The sequence below is a fragment of the Callithrix jacchus genome, chromosome 11, assembly GCF_049354715.1.
Source record: "Callithrix jacchus isolate 240 chromosome 11, calJac240_pri, whole genome shotgun sequence".
Classification (NCBI taxonomy): domain Eukaryota; kingdom Metazoa; phylum Chordata; class Mammalia; order Primates; family Cebidae; genus Callithrix; species Callithrix jacchus.
In genome coordinates this window covers 53,344,732-53,361,858 of record NC_133512.1, presented here as the reverse complement: position 1 = coordinate 53,361,858, position 17,127 = coordinate 53,344,732, and the positions used below count along the sequence as shown (strand labels likewise).

At 42.4% G+C, this 17,127-nt stretch overlaps 1 protein-coding gene across 8 annotated transcripts in view; it reads right to left on the bottom strand.

Annotated features, from left to right (window-relative positions):
* Nucleotides 1-15,638, bottom strand: part of SLC25A13 (solute carrier family 25 member 13) — a 210,676-nt gene extending 195,038 nt beyond the window's left edge. For all 8 annotated transcript variants that reach the window (XM_054237282.2, XM_078342730.1, XM_078342732.1 and 5 more), the window contains exon 1: nt 15,519-15,638. Coding sequence is in view for 2 of the 8 variants with exons in the window: in XM_035253818.3 (XP_035109709.1) it covers nt 15,519-15,533 (15 nt within the window). In the remaining 6 variants the exon portion in view is untranslated. The remainder of the gene's footprint in view (nt 1-15,518) is intronic.
* Nucleotides 15,639-17,127: the final 1,489 nt, after the last annotated feature.

Here is a 17,127-nt window from a genome sequence, read left to right as displayed (position 1 = left end):
CCCATGACTTTTGACATGACTCTAATGCTTTACAAACATTAGCTCATTGACACTCTCAACAGCCCTAAGGAGTAGACATAGTTATGCCCATTTTACAGATGAGGAAACTGAGACACAGAAAGGTTGAGTAACTTGCCCAAGTCGCAGTTAGCAAGTAGCAGAGCTGTAATTTGATTGCAAATCCTTGTCACATAATGATTTCAGCCATTATGTGACACTGTCTTTCAGAGGAAAAGAGAGCACAGGATTGAGCGGGCAAAAGAATCCAGAGATCAAAAGAAAATGAAGACACAGAGTCTGATTTCTGAGCATCCCTGGGTCTGACCTTCAGGGCCAGGGCAGGGAGCTTCCCATTTCAGATACAGTTGTGGTTATGACAGCCCAGTGCTTCTGGCCCTCCTTGCTGTTTCCAGTTCTCCTTCTTTCTCCCAACCTTCTCACTGGTGTTGCTGGGTGTGGTACTCAACACAGAAAAGAAAGCCTTGGGCCTATGTGGCAAGACTTCTGACCTCTTGGGCAACAGCTGGATGGAGACTGATTGCCTTTGAGCCTCAGCTCTCTTCTCTTGTTCTCCTAGGGTGGGAGTACAGCATCCCAACGTTGAGCTTAGTCCCATCCACTTCCATCTTCTCCTCTGTGCCCTTCATTCCCCTGTATTTTGTTCTTTTTGCCCTCTGGTACTTCTCAGTGCCCCATCATCTTTACCCTCCAGGACTCAGAGATCATGCAGCAGAAGGCAAACAAGAAGACGGAAAAACCCAAGTAGCTTTGTAGCTTCACACCAATCCCTCTTGCCCTTCACTTGTGTGTCTGGAGCCAGTCCCACCACACTCAAGCTTCCTCCTGTAATGACCACAGGTCCCAGCACCGATGGCTTCCCTTTGCCATGAGTCTGCAGCGGGCCCCTTTGGTGCTTCCTTCCCCGCAGGTAGTCTCTCTCCCTCTGGGACACTCCTGGGGGTGAGGGGGTTACCCCTTCCCAGCGTTCTTTATTCTTGTGGGGCTCACCCTAAAGTATTAATAGTAACTTTGTAATTCAAAAAAAAATTAAGACAGATCAATCAATTGTAATGCATGCACCTTATTTACATGACAATTCAACAAGTATTTAAAAAATTTTAAGACAATATGGGAAATGTGTACAATGTGTAGAGAATACATACTTGAAGATATTGAAGAATTACTATAATTTTTGAGGTGTAATAATGATATTGTGACAGTGCTTTGAAGAAATCTTGTTTAGAGATATATAAAATATTTACAGATACAATGATATGATGGCTGAGTTTGCTTTGAAAAGCATGTGAGGATAAATTAGCCAGGCACAGTGGCATATGCCTGTAGTCCCAACTACTCAGGAGGCTGAGGTGGGAGGACTGTTTGAGCCCAGGAGGTTGAGATTGCAGTGAGCCATAATCTCACCACTGCACTCTAGCCTAGATGACAGAGCAAGATCTCGTCTCAAAAAAATTGTTTTAATTAAAAGAAAAAGTAGGGATGAAAGGAGGAGAGAGGCATGGTATAAATGAAACAATATTGGCCATAAATTGATAATTACTACTGGCCAGATAGGGAGATGAAGGTTCATTATACTATTCCAATTTTGTACTTTTTGGGAAATATCCATAGTTAGAGGTTTAAAAATACTGCTGTTCTTTCAAGGACTAAGTCAAATGCCTCTTTCTCCAGAATTCTCTGACCAGATTCCCCTCTTAGAATGTTTCCTGTTTTATGAACTTTGCAATGGTTTAATCTGACTTGCAGTGATTTAACTGTGCAACAGTTAAATCTGACTCCACAGTTAACCAGCAGCATGACCTCTTGTTTTCTCATCTGCTAAGAGAATAAGGACTGAATGAAAACAGCACTACTTGAGATAGATAATCTAGCAGCGCCATGCTTCCCAGTTACTCTTCATATTCAGAGCAGCCTAGCTGACTGAGGCAGCAGCAGACAGCTGACCCTGCAGGGAGGTGATCTTGGCTTTCTGAACTATTCAGATTTCCTCTGAAGACTGAACCAGCAGATTGAGGCTGAATTAGCAGCAGGTCTCTCTGGCTGATGATGTGGCACACTAGTGAAGGGTCATGAACTCCTGGGGCTGAAAAACAAAAGTTAAACTGGCTCCCTACCTTTCATCTTATACCAAAAGAACTGCATCTCAATCAGAGTTAATATTTAAAAGGAGAGAAAGAGAACCATAAAAAGTACTAGAAGAAAGCACGGGTGGTTTCTTATGTAATATTAAGTAGGGAAGCTGATTTCAAACACAACAAACTCAGAAGCCACATAATCCAGAAGCCATAAAGAAAAAAGTATTTGATGTAACAATTTAAAAAGTGAACATAAATCAGTTAAACAACAACTGAGAAGAACGACAACAAAAAATTTGCAATAGATAGGACAAAGGGGCAATGTTCTTGAAGCGCCCTTAGAACAAATCAATGTGAAAAGGCAAATAAACCAATAGAAAATCGGGCAAAGGCCAAGACCAGGCTCTTCTCAAGTTGCTGTTGGACACCACAAATGGAGTAACTGAAATCTCCATGAACCACCATAAAAAGAGAATCTGGGGCTGAGCTTTCACTTCTGGAACTGAGCTGGAAGGCAATGGTGGCATCCTCAAACTCAGAATCAACATCAACCTGCAATAAAATGAGTGTGTGAATTCTCAGAAGCAAATGAAATTCCTTGCCAGTGGGCACAGCAAGGTCAAAGAAGAGACAGGATATCACCAGTCTTGTCTTTCAAGCCACTTGATGACCCAGGGTACTACCGGTACTAGCTGAGCTGAAACATCAGCAATGGAACACGTTGTTTGGACCTGCTGGGAATTTTGCCCTCTAATATACCTGGGCTTTTCTAATCAAAAGGGAGAGTGTTTCTCTAGGCGCCTGCTTTTGAAGCAGCCTTTCTGTAGTCATAGAGATTTATCTACCTTGGGACAGCACAATCCCTGCCAAGGTCTGTTCTGATGTTATGATTTTCCATCATGTGCTCACGTGGAGATTACCCATGCACAACTCCTCAAGTATTTCCAAATTCTCATCATATATTTTGTTGGGGGATGGAGGGGATTAAACAAATGGCTTATTAGAAAAAGGTTTACACCAAACCATACACATGTAGCAGAAAATCTCCTTCTCCCTTTACTTTGCCATGTGTTGGCATGACAAGTAAATGCATAGCAGTGTCTGAATGCTATGCAACAGTTACTCTGAGGCATATCTGTGTCCAGAGAATATTCTTGTCCTCAAGAGTTTAAAATCTTGGAGAAAACATAAAACAAATCAACAGCAGAGATCATTCCCCTTCAGAACCTTGACACCATTATCTCACCCAAGACATTTTACATGATTCAATAACTGTTACTGGCTGAACTGTGTCTGCTACCTCTAATTCATATGTTGAAGTCCCAACCCTAGCCCCTCAGAAGATGACTGGCCATATATGAAGACAGGGTCTTTGAAGAGGGCATTAAGTTAAAATGAGATGATGAAGGGGACCCTAATCCAATAAGACTGATGTCCTTATACGAAGAGGAAATTAGGATACAGACACAGAGGGACCTACATGAAGACAACCACCTACAAGCCAAGGAGAGAAGGCCTCAGGAGAAATCAACCTTGCTGGGGTCTCGATCTCAGACTTTTAACTTCCAGAACTGTGAAAACATAAATTTCTGCTGTTTAAGCTGTCCAGTCTGTGGTACTTTGTTATGGCAGCCCTAGAAAACTAATACAATAACATTTAATGTGCAGTTCCCATATTATAGCTGCTCCAATTCTTTTCTTTACTTGTTTGTAACCCAGGCTCAAGCACTGCATTTGGTCCTCAGGACTTTTGGGGAGTCTCCTTTACTCCAGCCTTCTTCATTCATAACACTGACATTTTTGAAGTCAGGCCAGAGGTCTTGCAGCATGTCTTATTTTCTGGATTTGTCTGATTGTTTCCTCATGATTAGATTCAGATTAAATATTTTTGGCAAGAACTCTTTTAGGTTCATGTGGCATATTTCCCATTGCATAGTATCAGTCAGTACGTAATGCTAGTTTCTCCTATTTCCTGATGATCATTTGGTTGAAGCAGATCTCTCCATTCTAAAAGTACTTTTGTCCCTTTGTAAACAGCAAGTAATTTACTAGGAGATGCATTGAGGCAATGGGAATTCCAACAGTCTTATACTGAAAGGCTTCAGCATCCAATGACAATCTATGCCTGAATCAGTTATTACTTGTAGGTAGCAAAGTCATTTTTTTCCTTTTTCTAATTCTAGCATAGCTTCTACCTTGATAAGCTAGCATTCTTCGGTAAAGAAAGCTTTACCAATCTACTCTCCATCTCACTTTGGCTCCTTTTAGGGAGCAGTAATTATCACTCATTATGTTGTGATAGTTTTTTTAATTCTTATATTACAATCTACTTCCGACTGATTTGTCTTCATTGTGGCAAAATATACATGCCATAAAGTTTATCATTTTAACCATTTTTAAGTATACAATTCAGTGGCATTAAGTACATTCACAATGTTCTATAACTATCACCACTACCCATTTCATCATCCCAAACACAAACTCTGTACCCATTAATTAATATCCAACTGAATTTTAACTGCCATTATTTTTATAACAATTATGAAATATACTCATATATATAATATACATATACATAACACATATACATACACACACATAAGTGTGTTTATTTAAAGAATGCAAATCACTTTTACACCAAGAAGGGCAAATGTCAATATTTGAACTTAGCTAATTAAAACCATTATGCAAAAAGCTGAGTTAAGATGAGAACATCTGAACTCACTGACCAAAATGTAACACCACAGGAGACAACCAAGAATTAGGTGCCTCCTCATGTGAGTACCTAGTACTAAGTACCCAGCAATCTGATGGGAAGTACTCAGCACCATCTAGGAAGTATTCTAACTAAAACCTAAAAAGACTATGACTTGATCGAGTGTTTAGATCAAACTGTCACTTGCAGCAAATACTGAGGCCAAGGAACACCACAAAGATGTAATCAGCAAAGTTCAAATTGTGGGAAATTACAGGAAAGATGACCCAATTCCCACACCAAATAAACTGCAAGGAAACGAACAAAAAGGGGGCAGGAAAACCTTTAGATTAACAGGATTTAAAAGACTTATCAACCAGCCATCTGTGGACCATATCTGAATATTGATTAGAACAAACCAACTATAAAAACTGTAATCTTAGGACATGGGTTTTAGCATTCCTACAGGGGCTTTGAGAAATGGGGAAACAGAATCACAGCCCCTTCTGAAAACTGAAGAGAACGCAGGCATAAATAAATAAATAAATAAAGTGTGTGTGTGTGTGTGTGTGTGTGTGTGTGTGTTTGTATATCTGCCCATCAATATGGAGAAATGAAAGAAGTATTTCTTTCTGATAAAGGCTAAAAAAAAAAAAAAAAGAAAAAAAAAAAATTCTGTCTCTGACTGAGCTCTACGTTAAACAAATAAATAAACAGGCTCTCTTTTATCCTGCTACCCTGTTGCCATAGTTTTATGGCAAGAAATATGAATAGAAGTTGATATGTCCCATTCACAAACTGCTATGAAGAATATGAAAATTGAATGAGTATGAGGTAATACTGGGAAAGTATTAAAAGTATCGAAAATACAGCCAAGACCAAGGGGCTTTTTGCTGCCTAAAGAGTTTAAATTTTATTCTTTGGGCAACAGAAGCCACACTACATAGGAAGGTAAATTAAAGAGGACAATGTAGCAGAGTGGTTATGTGCTTGGGCTCTGAAGCCAGGCTGCCTGTGTAGCTCTCCTATTTACAAGCAGTGTGCAGTGTGGCCTTGGGCAAATTATGTAATCTTTCTGTGTCTCAAAGAACTTAACTAGGCCAGACACAGTGGCTCATACCTATAATCCCAGCACTTTGGGAGGGTGAGGCGGGCAGATCACAAGTTCAAGAGTTCGAAACCAGCCTGACCAACATGGTGAAACCCCATCTCTACTAAAAAAAAAAAATAAATCAAAAATTAGCCAGGTGTGGTGGCATACCCCTGTAATCCCAGCTACTCAGTAGGCTAAACCTGGAGGCAGAGGTTGCAGTGAGCCAAGATTGTGCCATTGCACTCCAGCCTTTTGAGACTCCATCTCAAAAAAAAAAAAAAAAAAGAGCTTAACTACTCTGTATAGATGAGTTTCCCATCTATATTACGAAGGTAAGAGCACTTACATGTCATAGGATTGTTATGAATATTACATTAGTAGATATAAATTGCTTGGAACAGTGTCTAGCTTTTATAAGTGTTATATAAATGTAAGCTAATGTTATTATTATTATTTGCATAATCTTTTTGAGCCTTAGATTTATTTACCTGACAAATCAGGTTATCAACGCCTTCCCTGCTACCTTGTAGATGATTATAAAGACCAAATAATGAAGCTTGAGTCTTTACATTATCTGGTTATATCAATCCCTGAAGACTTTGAGCTTCTTGAAAACAAATCTAGTAGCCTACTTGTTTTTGGAAGCCCAGCACAGTATAGGTGCTGACAAATAGGCTTTGTCACTTATGCACTTGAATGCATTTTTTAAAGCTGCTAATATTGTACCCATGAACACAGTACAGCTATTATCATGGCAACAAGAGCCAACCTTAGAAAAGTCCTTTGGCAGTTTGGACAGAATGGAGAGGGAGATGCAGGGATGAGATTACAGCAATGGTACAACTACAAAATAATGAGGACCTGAATTTGAATGGAGAAGATAGGACATAGATGCTCTAGGGATGTAGAAGGCTTTCACTGATCCACCTCTTTTCCCATAACCAATTACTGCTGATGATGTCTCTCTTAGGAAACTTTCACTATTAGGAAAGTGAAGCTGCAGGCTGAAGTCAGGAATGACCAAAAAGATGAATACAGTTCTAGGAGCTAGTGAGTTCTAGGTCAGCAGAGTCTGAAATATCTTTGAGACAGATAAGTGGGTTTTCCAGCTAAAAATGCAGGGCTAGAGCTTGAGAGAGGCTAAGCAGCACCCAGGCTAAGCAGCAACATGGAGCCAATCCCCATTAAGTGGGTAGGCAGTGCAGCAGAAGCTGAAAGGAAGAGAGGATCTCAGGCACAGCCTTGGGGGACACCAACCTTCCAGGTGTCCAGGCGGAATGAAGAAAAGCCCACAAAGCACAGTACTATTCAGAACAGCAAAGATGGGGAACCAAACTAGGTGCCCATCAATGGTGAATTGCATAAAGAAAACGTGGCATATATCCACTATGGAATACCTTGCAGACATAAAAAAGAACAAAATCATGTCCTTTGCAACATGGATGCAGCTGGAGGCCATGACCCTAAGTGAATTAATTCAGGAACAGAAACCCAAATACCACATGTTCTCATTTATAAGCAGGAGCCCAATAATGGGTACTCAAGGGCATAAAGATGGCAACAACAGACACTGGGGACTACTTGAGAGGACGGAGGATGGGGGACAAGGATTGAAAAACTAACTATTGGGTACTATGCTCAGTACCTGGGTGATGGGGTCAACTGGAACACAAGCCTCAGCATCATGCAATATACCCAGGCAACAAATCTGCACATGTACCTCCTCAATCTAAAATAAAAGTTGAAATTATTTTTTAAATGTATATTTTTTTTAAAAAAGAAAGATCCTTGGTTAGATTCAGAAAAAGTGAAAGATTTCTGGATTTTAGCTGAAGTAATGCTTCTCAAAAGGTACAGAATTCATGCTGGATCTAAATATACCTGACCTGTACAGGGAAGAGAAAAACACTGCCTTTTTGGCCAGAATTTCTAATTGGTAAATTAGTACATTCTGTTTTAAAGACTTGGGTAAAGTGTACTATCATTCTATATGCATATGTCATGCTGCTAAACCCTAAAATAAAAACATATTTTTGCTGGTTCAAAGAAGAAGAAACGAGAAGGAGGAGGAAAGAATAAAGAAGAAGCAGAAGCAGTAGCAGCAACAGCCACCACCATCTGCAAAGAACAATAAAGGGAAAATATGAGGCTAGAGGTCAATGAAGAAAGGGGACATCGTGAAAGCAAATGATGAGAAAGGAAGGGTGGGACACAGGGTCACAGGAGCCCAGAAATGAGGACAAGCCAATAGGTTTAGAATTGAGATTACTGGTCACTTTTAGGAGAAGGGCATTTCATTTAGTTCATTTCCACTCAATTAGAGGTCTGTCTGGTTAAACAGGCCATGAAAACAGGGTTTGCCCAGTTGTTATTAAATACTTTACTAAAGGAATTTTATTACTACACAAAGGCATATCACTCTCCTTACCCCAAAGCAGAACCAACACGTCTCAGCCTTACCCCAAAGCAGAACCAACACATGTCTCAGTGTCACACATTCCTCTGTTCCAAGATCCACCCTAAGGCAAACCCATAGAGTCTTATGAGGAAATCTGTTGTTGCTTAGGAAGCAGCAAATGGCAGAGAATTGAAAGCGCTCAGCAGGAATGCCATAGCAGATAATCCTCATAGATAGTGGAGAACAAAGGGAGGAATGGTTTCCTCTAAGAATTCATCAAAAACAGAGACTGGTCACTGGACTAAAGGTCTAAGAGGCCAAAGCACCGAGGAGTCAGAGCTCCTCTGACAATCTTCTAGAAGAACTCAGTACCCAAAAAAAGACCTGCTCCCTGACTTTTTTACACTACACATCACCTTTCGACTCTCCCCATACCTTCCCAACTCTCTATTTGCTCTAAAGCCTAAGCTGACCTGAGTGACCTGAACACTGGCACCACATGGCCCTGGATGAGGTTAGCCCAGGACAGGGCTCTGAGACCAGGTTTACTCTCTGTAATACTTCCCTCCTCCAGCACCTTCTCTGATCACAAAAAAAACCACTGAGACTCTGCGGGAGACAAATGGAGTTTTTAATCAATTTTGGGAATAAAACCTATATTCTAAAATTATCACAAAACTGTATAAATTGTATAAGCACCCAGGAGACACCAGGCAGGACTGAAACAAAACTGTCAAGAAAGAAGAGAATTTGGAGAAACCTGTACATACCCTTCCTTTGAACTGATACCCCAGGGACTTTAACTTAATCTCACTGCATTCCTTTCTTATTCCAAGAAGGAGCCAGCAGAAGGTCTCCTGAAGGACATGCACTAAAATGACAGTGGTTGTCAAGCTTTTAAAAATCCTGAGGCTCAGGCCACACTCACGTCCAATTCAATCATGATCTCTGGAGTGAAACCCAGGCATCAGCAACTTTTATACCAGTCCAGAAGACTTCAATGTGCAGGAACCACTGGTCTACAGCAGTGCTAAAAGCAAAGGCATTCCAGGGAATTTGGACCAATTACAAATGTTTCTAGGACTCCATTTCCAGGACACTCCTGGTAAAGAGTGACACGACTGAGGAGGGAAAGAGTAAAGATCATTGCGTTAACAAAAACTCCAAGGCCAGCCAGCTCTGACAAGTTAAGAACCCCTAAACCCCAAACAGTGGAACCACAGAAACTTGTTTTAATCATCATCGTCATGGTAGCAGAAAAACAACTCAAACCTTCTTTCCTCCATTCCTAGCACAAAAACTGATTTGCTTTATTATATCACCAAATACCTAGTAGAGTTTTTACCGGGGGGAGAAAAAAGTCTGCCATTTGAAGAATATCTTTAATAACGTCCATATATTTTATCCTGAATGACAAATCAGGATAAGTGATGATGATTAGGTATGGTGATTTAGCAGAACACAGAAAAGCAAGAAAATGTGTCACACTTATACCAAATTAAGGATGTTGAGTTATGTTACTAATGTATGCAACTTTAATTTTGTTTAACACTATCTGCCAAAATAAACTTTATTCCCTATAACTTAAAGTGTGTGTGTGTGTGTGTGTGTGTGTGTGTGTGTGTGTACAAAATAGATTATGTACAGCTAATTCTACCATTTTGGCTGTAATAAAATCGATTTTGACATAAATGGAAGGGTGAAAAAAAAACCTTTGAAAGAGGGTTTCATGATAGATGAAAAACGTGGAAAACATGGGGGCTAAATACATAGCCCAAAGCCTAGGCAACATAGTGAGACCCCCGTCTCTTCAAAAAATATATATATATATATAATTAGTTGGGTGTGGTAGTGTGTGCCTGAGATTCCAGCTACTCAAGAGGTTGAGGTGAGAGGATCTCAAGTCCAGGAGGTCGAGGCTACAGTGGGCAATAATCGCACCACTGCATTCTCATCTGGGTGAGAGAGTGAGACACTGTCTCAAATATATATATATTATCGTCCAAGTCCTAAGTAATGGAAACTGGATTAAAGTTTCTACAAAGGTATAAGACAGTGGTGACAGTTACACAAGTCTGTGCATATACTGAAAACCAATAAATCACATGCTTTAAATGGGTAAATTTTGTCATCTGAATTATATCTCAATAAAGCAATTAAATAAAAGATATATGACAATTCCTATCCTGCAGGAATCTAAGATCTGGTTGGAGAAATGAGAAATACACTTAATAAATAAACACTGAAATGAAGCAAATACAGAGTGACAAAGATATTCTAAGATAAGAACTACTGTACTGGGATGACCAGGAAATATACACATCCATAACCGATGGCATGTGAATGCTCACACACATACCTTCGCAAATGGAACTCTTTTTAAGGCCTGGGAGAGCAGCGCAGGGGTTAAGAGCAGAGCCTCTGAAGACATTGGCAAAGTTCCAGTCAAGGCTGTAGCACTTATTTGCTGTACAAGTGTGAGAAATTACCTAACCTCCCCTAACTCAGTCTTCTCACCTGTAAGTTGAGGTCAAGAATGGAAAGCACCTATTCTTGATATTATGAAAATTAATTGAATTATTATCTGTAAGGCACTTGGAAAAGTAACTGGCATACAATAAGCACTAGGTAAGGCAGTTCTCAAATAAAAGTCTGGTTTACGCTGAGACATCTAGCTTCCCCTCCTAAGTCATCTCCATACCTTTCCCATAAACTTTACTCTCCACCATGTTAAACTACCAGGAAGACATGGTGGATAGGGTAAGACTACAGCTCCTGGAGCCAGACTGGCAGAATTTAAACTCTAGCTCCATAATTTCCTAACTATCAGATCTGCGTGTGTGTGTGTGTGTGTGTGTGTGTGTGAGAGAGAGAGAGAGAGAGAGAGAGAGAGAGAGAGAGAGAGAGAGAGAGAGAGAGACAAGAGTCTTGCTCTATGGCCCAGGCTGGAGTACAATGGCGCAATGTTGGCTCACTCCAACCTCTGCCTCCTGGGTTCAATCAAATTCCCCTGCCTCAGCCTCCAGAGTAGCTGTGCTACCACGCCCAGCTAATTGTTTTTTATTTTTAGTATAGGCGGGGTTTCACCACATTGGCCAGGCTGGTCTCAAACTCCTAACCTCATGTGATTCACCCTTCTCTGCCTAGCAAGTGCTGGGATTACAGGTGTGAGCCACCACGTTAGGGCCTAATTATCAGATCTTGAGCCACTAACATCACCTCTTGGTAACTGAGAGCCTTCATCTATAAAAAAGGATGATAGTAACTAACTCAGGCTAAGGCATTAACTGAATCAACAATGAAACACATTTAGAACTGAATTTGGTATCTAGTAAGCGCTCAGTTAGTGTCAGCTACTTTTAGCTTTTATTACCTGCTATTACCTAAATGTAGCAGGTGCTCTCACCTCCCTACCCTTCATTTGTTTCCAACCACTGGATTGGATCTTTCTTCTTCCCCATCCATTCCTTCTGAAATACTAGCACTTTTCAGACTTCCTTCACCTCCTCAGAAATGGGCTTTTCCCCTACTGTTCCCACAAACCTCTTAGTAGGGCATTTCCATTGAGAACTTAGTCCCCCGGAATTGTTTTCTTCAACACCGAAATGGAGTCCAATTCATTTTATTTATTTTTGTTTTTGAGACAGGATCTCACTCTGTTGCCCAAGCTGGAATACAGTGGCGCTATCTCAGCTCACTGCAACCTCTGCCTTCTGGTCTCAATTGATCCTTCTGCCTCAGCCTCCCAAGTAGCTGGGACCACAGATGCATGCCACCATGCCCAGCTAGCAATTCATTTTAGTATCCTAAGTTTAGACCCATATGCAACATTGGAAAGAGCACAATACACAATAAATGAATCAATGATCACAGCAACAACTCATCCAAGAATGTAAAGTCAATATTAAGTGTACTAGTCCTACAGATCAAATTTTCATTATTATTAATGCTTTAATATGTCCCAAAATTTCCATATTTTAGTTCTAGGCTAATTTCACCCAAATTATTGGCTTGTGTTCAGTTTTACCCTAGAACTTACCTCAGGTTTGAACTCAAGGGAGCATATTCTAGCTTTTAGTAGGTTCATATAGTTTAGTTACATCATTCTTAATAAATTTCACTACTGACAAAGAAGAAAGCTCCCCTTTAACTAAAAAAAGGGCAGAAGAGAAGAAAAGCGTGACTTCTCAATTACCTCCTTTCAAAAATTGTTTTATTGGCTGGGCTTGGTGGCTCACACCTGTAATCCCAGCACTTTGTGAGGCTGAGGCAGGTGGATCATGATGTCAAGAGATCGAGACCATCCTGGCCAACATGGTAAAATCCCGTCTCTACTAAAAACACAAATATTATCTGGGCATGGTGGCGCAAGCCTGTTCCCAGCTACTCAGGAGGCAGAGGCAAGAGAATTGCTTGAACTCAGAAGGTAGAGGCTGCAGTGAGCCAAAACTGCCCCACTGCCCTCCAGCCTGGCGACGGAGCAGAGAATGGGAATCCTACCCGTATGGCTTTACGTTCAGCTGGCAACATGGAATAGCTATGCTCCAGGGAAAAAGCAAGGAGCACAGCCTTTAACTCAGGCTGCCTGGTGCCAACAGAATCAACTGATAAAGGTGATGACCAAAGGCAGCTCAAAGAAGCTGCTGGTCTTATTCCAAGAATAAGTTAGACCAGCAGCTTCTTTGAGGCACCTTTTAAGGCCACATTTACTGCACTGCCATTGAGTTATAATGAGTGACATGATAAGAAACGGCATTTTGTAAGTCACAGATATATATCTATGGTGATCAGGTAGTTTCAAATGCAGTTCACCCACAGCATATTAAAGAAACTGCTCTCAGAGAGCAATATAAGACTTCTCTCCCAAGTAAATAACCGCACTGATCACTTCCTTTTTGCTTTGGCTGGGAGAAAATGCAGTCACCTCTTGTAAGCACATAATTTTCCACTAACTTTAGCCCTGGCTTCATCTTACCTTCCCATCTACTCGGACTTGACTTTAGTCCTGGCTTCATCTTACCTTCCCCTCTACTCGGACTTGATTTTTATATATCCTGTTGGATTGCAAATATAAGTATATATGAAGTGAGCTTTCAAAAATCCCAGAAAGAGGTGAGTGCAAATGAAGACATGAAAACACAGCTCCCAAGAAGTAAAAATGAACGTTTCATTTTCCCTCACTTGTTACTTAGCTCAAAATCAACTGCCCATGATATATGACACTTCTACTATTATGTAGAAATATAACCAAAAAGTTGAAACAACTTCCATAACACTTATTTTACTTTTTTTTTTTTTTTTTTTTAAAAACAGGGTCTCACTCTGTTGCCCAGACTGGAGTGCAATGGCATGATCTCGGCTCACGGCAATCTCCGCCTCCTGGGTTCAAGTTATGTTTCTGCCTCAGCATCCTGAGTAGCTGGGATTACAGGTGCCCACCATCACGCCTGGCCAACGTTTTTTGTATTTTTAGTAGAGACAGGGTTTTGCTACATTGGCCAGGCTGGTCTCAAACTCCTGAACTCAGTTGATCTGCCTGCCCCAGCCTCCCAGAGTGCTGGAATTACAGGCATGAGCCACTGTACCAGGTCACTTATTTTACTTATTATTACTCAAGTCTTATACTCCATTTCTATGCCCACGTCTCAATTTATGTTCCTCAATTATTTTACCTCCAAATAAAGTAAAATTATTTACATCACCTGCAAATACAAAACTTTAACAGTAACAAACGGGTACCTCGTCCCACCTACTTTAGGGAATTCATACCAAGCCTTGTACTTTGGTTGCATGCAAATTTAGTGCAAAGAAAAGGTCAAGGCCTATTGGACTTGAAAGAGTTAAGCTGAAGGATTCAAATTTGAATCCTAGTGATGCTTAGAGAAACTGCTGAAAACAGTTATAGATAGATATGTATACACACACAAACACCTGTGTGTTCATATGCACACATACATAAGCCCATAGACCCAGAGTACTTTCCTAAGGATGGAACTCGGAGTAATTACAGAAAAGAGAAAAGCCACTTAGGCCACAGAGTGTAAAAACATGAAGAAGCCTACAGATTTGGGGAGCCTGGAGAGACTTAAGTCATAGAACAGCATTTAAATATATTTGTCTGCTTACAATTTCCATTGCAAATGTGATTAGTTTGCTTGAATAAATAGGAATATGATGTGTTGGTCATGTTTTCCTCTTGAGGGTTATCACAGAGTTTTGATTAAGGACAAATGTTTGAAATGTTAGGTATATTTAAGTTCACTGCACTTAAAATGAGCTAAGAAGTTGTATAGGCTTGATTAGAGGGCTGCCTTCGTGAACTTAAATTAAAAGCAATAAATTCCAAATGATTCAAGTGATTGGGACTAAATATGGTATTCTGCCCAAGAAGTTGAAATGCAGTCCAAAGAAACTGAAATGGTGTCCAGGTTTCAAGAAATGGTGAAAGAGGAAAGGTCAAGTGTTGGAGTTGCCTTTCCTCTGGGTTAGTGAATGATTCACATTACACAGAATCCCTTTCAAGTACAACTTCACAGGAGTGACAGGCTCCCAGGACAACGTGTTTCATCGTTTCCAAAAAGAAGCCTCTCAAATGCTCCGAGGCGGGCATCTAAGTGTTGTCAGATGGCGAGAGGGAGGGGGAAGATGGGAATGATGGGAGAGCGGGGAGGAAGAGAGACCCTGGACTTTTTATTCACAAAGACGCAGGCCAAGTCTCCCAGCCAGTTTCCAAACGGAAGTCAAAGTGACTTCCCCACCCGCGGGAGGGCGGAGCCCTTGTAACGTAATAGGATCAGGCTTCAGCCCGGGCTGTGGCCTGGGTGAGGAGAAGCCTGAGTCAACAAGCACCGGGGTGAGAAGCAGGAGCTCGCTGGGGAGGTCGAGAGGACCGCCAGAGCTTCCCTGCCCGGGGTGCACCAAGCCCCAATCGCATTCACTCCTCCTCGCCCGCCCTGGTTCAGCCCCATCAGGCACCACCAACTCCCGCCCCGGGCCAAGTGGGAGTGTCCGGCCCGCAAAGTTTCCAATCCGAGGTCGGGCCTCGGTCTCCGCACCGTCCGCCAGTGCTGCCCCGGAGGAGTGGCCCCCTCCCTTCTGCAGCTGCAAGGTGGAACGGCTGCCCGGCACCCTATTCTGCTTCCCCTGTGGCACCAACTCAGGCACGTGAGCGCCCGAACCTCTCGCGCCCCCAGGTTGATCCGGCCAGCGCGCTCCCCTCGGCCTCGCGCCCGCGTTTACCTTAGCGGCAGCCATACTTCGCCCCGGGTGCTTTCGGCTGCGGGACCCACTCACTGGCTGGCTGGCGCTCGGGGCCCAGGCGGCTCACTTCCAGTCCCGGCGGCGGCGGGGCGGCGACACGGCCAGACAGCGTGCGCGCCTGGCCTGCCTCCCCACGCCCTCCCGCCGGCGCGGGTCATGCGAGCGCCGCCAGCCCATTGGCTGGGCCCAGCCTTGGCCGCCCGGGTGCGCGTGATCCAGCGGCCTCTGCCCTGCGGCCGGGGAGGGCTCAAGGCCTGGGGCAGTGGCGGGACAGGGACACGTGACCCCCGCTGCGCTGTCCAGCAGCGGCGGCCTCTGAGGCGTGGGCCAAGGTACCTTGGCCGCGTGCAAGCCTGTCAGCGGAGGGCAGGTGGCCCCACCAAGGAAGCTGCTGGCTTCTGCTGATACCAGGGTCAACTGGGCCCTCAGGCCGATGGGAGGGGCAAGTAACTATAGACGGTGCACACACGTTCTGGAGAAGTTGAGAACTCCACTAGGACACCTGCTTAACCGGGTGTTTTTTGTTTTCATTTTCCCCCTGTGTGTTCTCTTTGAAGGGGCTCCACTTTACACTGGATCCAAAAAGCTTGATCCAAAAGCATTGACTTAGAATGAGAGATTGTAAGTATTGCTGGCAGGCCTACTTTTAGATCAAAATCGGTAAACTCTAAGAACCCAACAAATGAATGTAGTGCAGAACATATATTTATGGGACTACTTCATTTCAGCCCTACCTGTTAAAACAGTACAGGTCAACAGCCTGACGAAGAAGCCTGTCTCACTAAAAATACAAAATTAGCCTGGCATGGTGGTACATGCCTGTAATCCCAGCTATGCAGCAGGCTGAGGTAGGAGAATCGCTTGAGCTCGGAAGGCAGAGGCTAAGGTGAGCCGAGATCACGCCATTGCACTCCAGCGTGGGCAGCAAGAGCGAAACTCTGTCTTAAAAAAAAAAGTACAGGTCATAAGGGCTGGGATCAAAAGACAAAAGACTTACCCCCTACTAAAAATCAGAATTTTAATTGAAAATTTGCTTATATGACCTCCAGGCCTTATCCCTCTTCGTCAGGATTTCATTCATTTGTCCTTGTAATCAAAATTTATAAGACAATGGTGATCAGGGAAAAGGACTTTAAATGTGTTGTAGGTTGTGGATGTAATATGTCAGCAAAAAGCACTTATTACTAATCAGTTTAATTCATTAACATTGATTGCCAGCCTACTATGTGCTAGGCCCTGTGCTTGGTGCTGGAAACCCCAAAATGATTTAAGAGCTGGTCCCAACTCTAAAAGAGCTTCAGGGCTATTGGGGAAGAGTCACATAAATGTTTACTTCATATAACCTGTTAAGGCAATGTATTGTTTCCAGGGCACAATGAGAATACTGAGTACAAGGGAAGCCTCCTAGAGGTGATGCCTAAGCTGAGTGCAGAAAAGTGACTGTGTCCAGTGGGGAGGAAAAGGACACAGTATTCCATCCTGAGAAAATGAGGAGAGGCAGGAGGCTCAGGAGTTGCTGAAGAACCACAAGTGGTCAGTCATGAAAGATGTATTAGTTCTCACACTGCTATGAAGAAAGACCTGAGAC